General features: G+C 49.3%; 1 protein-coding gene across 4 annotated transcripts in view; it reads right to left on the minus strand.

Annotated features, from left to right (window-relative positions):
* The window catches only part of chrd (chordin), a 34,831-nt gene extending 33,043 nt beyond the window's left edge, over positions 1 to 1,788 (minus strand). The window contains exons 1-2 of one of the 4 annotated variants that reach the window (XM_014025692.1): positions 1,366 to 1,788; positions 780 to 1,252 (exon numbers count right to left, since the gene is read on the minus strand). In XM_014025692.1, the coding sequence (XP_013881146.1) occupies positions 780 to 1,212 (433 nt within the window). In that variant the 5' untranslated portion in view covers positions 1,213 to 1,252; positions 1,366 to 1,788. Of the gene's footprint in view, positions 1 to 779 lie in introns of all 4 variants that reach the window. The other 3 variants (XM_014025694.1, XM_014025691.1, XM_014025693.1) reach the window with 3 other exon arrangements.

Consider the following 1,788-nt stretch of genomic DNA (forward strand, 5'->3'; position numbering starts at 1 on the left):
CGCTGGTCTGGATGGGCTTAATCTGAGAAATGTGAAATGTGGGATGGATACGAAGAGAGGGTGGGAGGCGAAGGCGGACTGCAGAGGGACCAATGATGCTCTCTATCTCATAAGGGCCAATGAATTTGGGAGCAATCTTCTTGGAAATGGATTTTAGAGGGACATCACGTGAGGACAGCCATACTTTTTGACCAGGAACATGCTGTGGAGCTGGGGATCTCTTTCGATCTGCAAGGCGGCAGTTTTGTTCTGATGTACGGTTGAGGGCGACGATGGTATTGGTCCAGATGTTCTTGCAACGGCGGATGTGGTGATGGACCGAAGTGACTGATATTTGTTCTTCATCTGCTGAGAAAAGAGGAGGTTGATAGCCAAGGGATATTTAAAAAGGAGACAGACCAGTAGCAGCTGAGGTTTGAGAGTTGTGAGCATACTCCACCCAAGGTGGGCTTGGCTTCAGTCAGCACGATTGGCAGAAGTGAGCCATCTTAGTGTGGCTTCAAGTTCATGATTCATGCGTTCAGCTTGACCGTTGGATTGAGGGCGGTAACCAGATGTGAGAGTGACCTTAGCTCCGATGGCTGAACAAAACTGCTTCCAGACTTGTGAAATGAACTGAGGGCCCCAATCAGACAGGATTTCTTGAGGGATACCATGGAGGCGAAACACATGCTTTACAAGGAGTTGAGCAGTCTGGAAGGCAGTGGGTAGCTTTCTGAGAGGGATGAGATGACAGGCTTTAGAGAAGCGATCAATGATAATGAATATAGTAGTCATACCTTTGGATAAAGGAAATCCGGTGACAAAATCGATGGAGATGTGGGACCATGGTCTCTTGGGGATGGCTAGGGGCTGGAGCAGACCAGCTGGTGGTTGATGAGAGGATCTGTTGGGGGCACAAATGGAGCAGGTGAGGACATATTCTTTGACATCTTTGTGAATAGATGACCACCAGAAGCGACGGTTGATGAGAGCCACGGTTCGGCTAATCCCAGGATGTGCAGAAAACTTAGCAGAGTGGATCCAGTGGATGAGATGGGCTTGGACTACGGAGGGCACATACTTTCTGTTAGGTGGACCTGTTCCGGGGTCTGGTTCTGTTTGCAGAGCATGTTCAATGATGTCCTCTATCTCCCATGTTACTGTGGCAATGGAGCAACTGGGTGGAAGAACAGGAGCCGGTTCCTCCTCAGGCTCATCAGATGAATACATCCTGGAGAGAGCATCAGGTTTTTGGTTCTTGGAACCGGTTCTGAAAGAAATACAGAGATTAAAGCGAGCGAAGAACAGAGACCAACGAGACTGACAGGGTTTCAGTCATTTGGCAGCTTGGAGATAAGAAAGGTTCTTGTGATCGGTCCAGACCAGCACAGGATGTTCTGCACCCTCCAACCAATGCCTCCACTCCTCCAAGGCCAGTTTGATGGCGAGTAGTTCTCTGTCCCCCACGTCATATTTTCTCTCTGTCGGGGTGAGCCTGCGAGAGAAGAATGCACAGGGGTGAGTCTTATTATCAGAACCAGAGCACTGAGAGAGGACCGCTCCAACCCCAGTCTCTGAAGTGTCCACTTCTACAATGAACTGTTTACCGGGGTCCGGCTGAATGAGGATGGGGGCATGAGAGAACAAATTCTTGAGACGGAGGAAAGCAGTGTCAGCTTCAGTGGACCAAGTAAAAGGGACCTTAGAGGAGGTGAGGGCTGTTAGGGGTGTGGCTGTTTGACTGTAGTTTCTGATAAACCGGCGGTAGAAGTTTGCAAAACCTAAAAATCTTTGTAGATGTCTGCG

Source organism: Austrofundulus limnaeus, unplaced genomic scaffold, assembly GCF_001266775.1.
Source record: "Austrofundulus limnaeus strain Quisiro unplaced genomic scaffold, Austrofundulus_limnaeus-1.0 Scaffold491, whole genome shotgun sequence".
In the NCBI taxonomy this organism is placed as follows: Eukaryota; Metazoa; Chordata; class Actinopteri; order Cyprinodontiformes; family Rivulidae; genus Austrofundulus; species Austrofundulus limnaeus.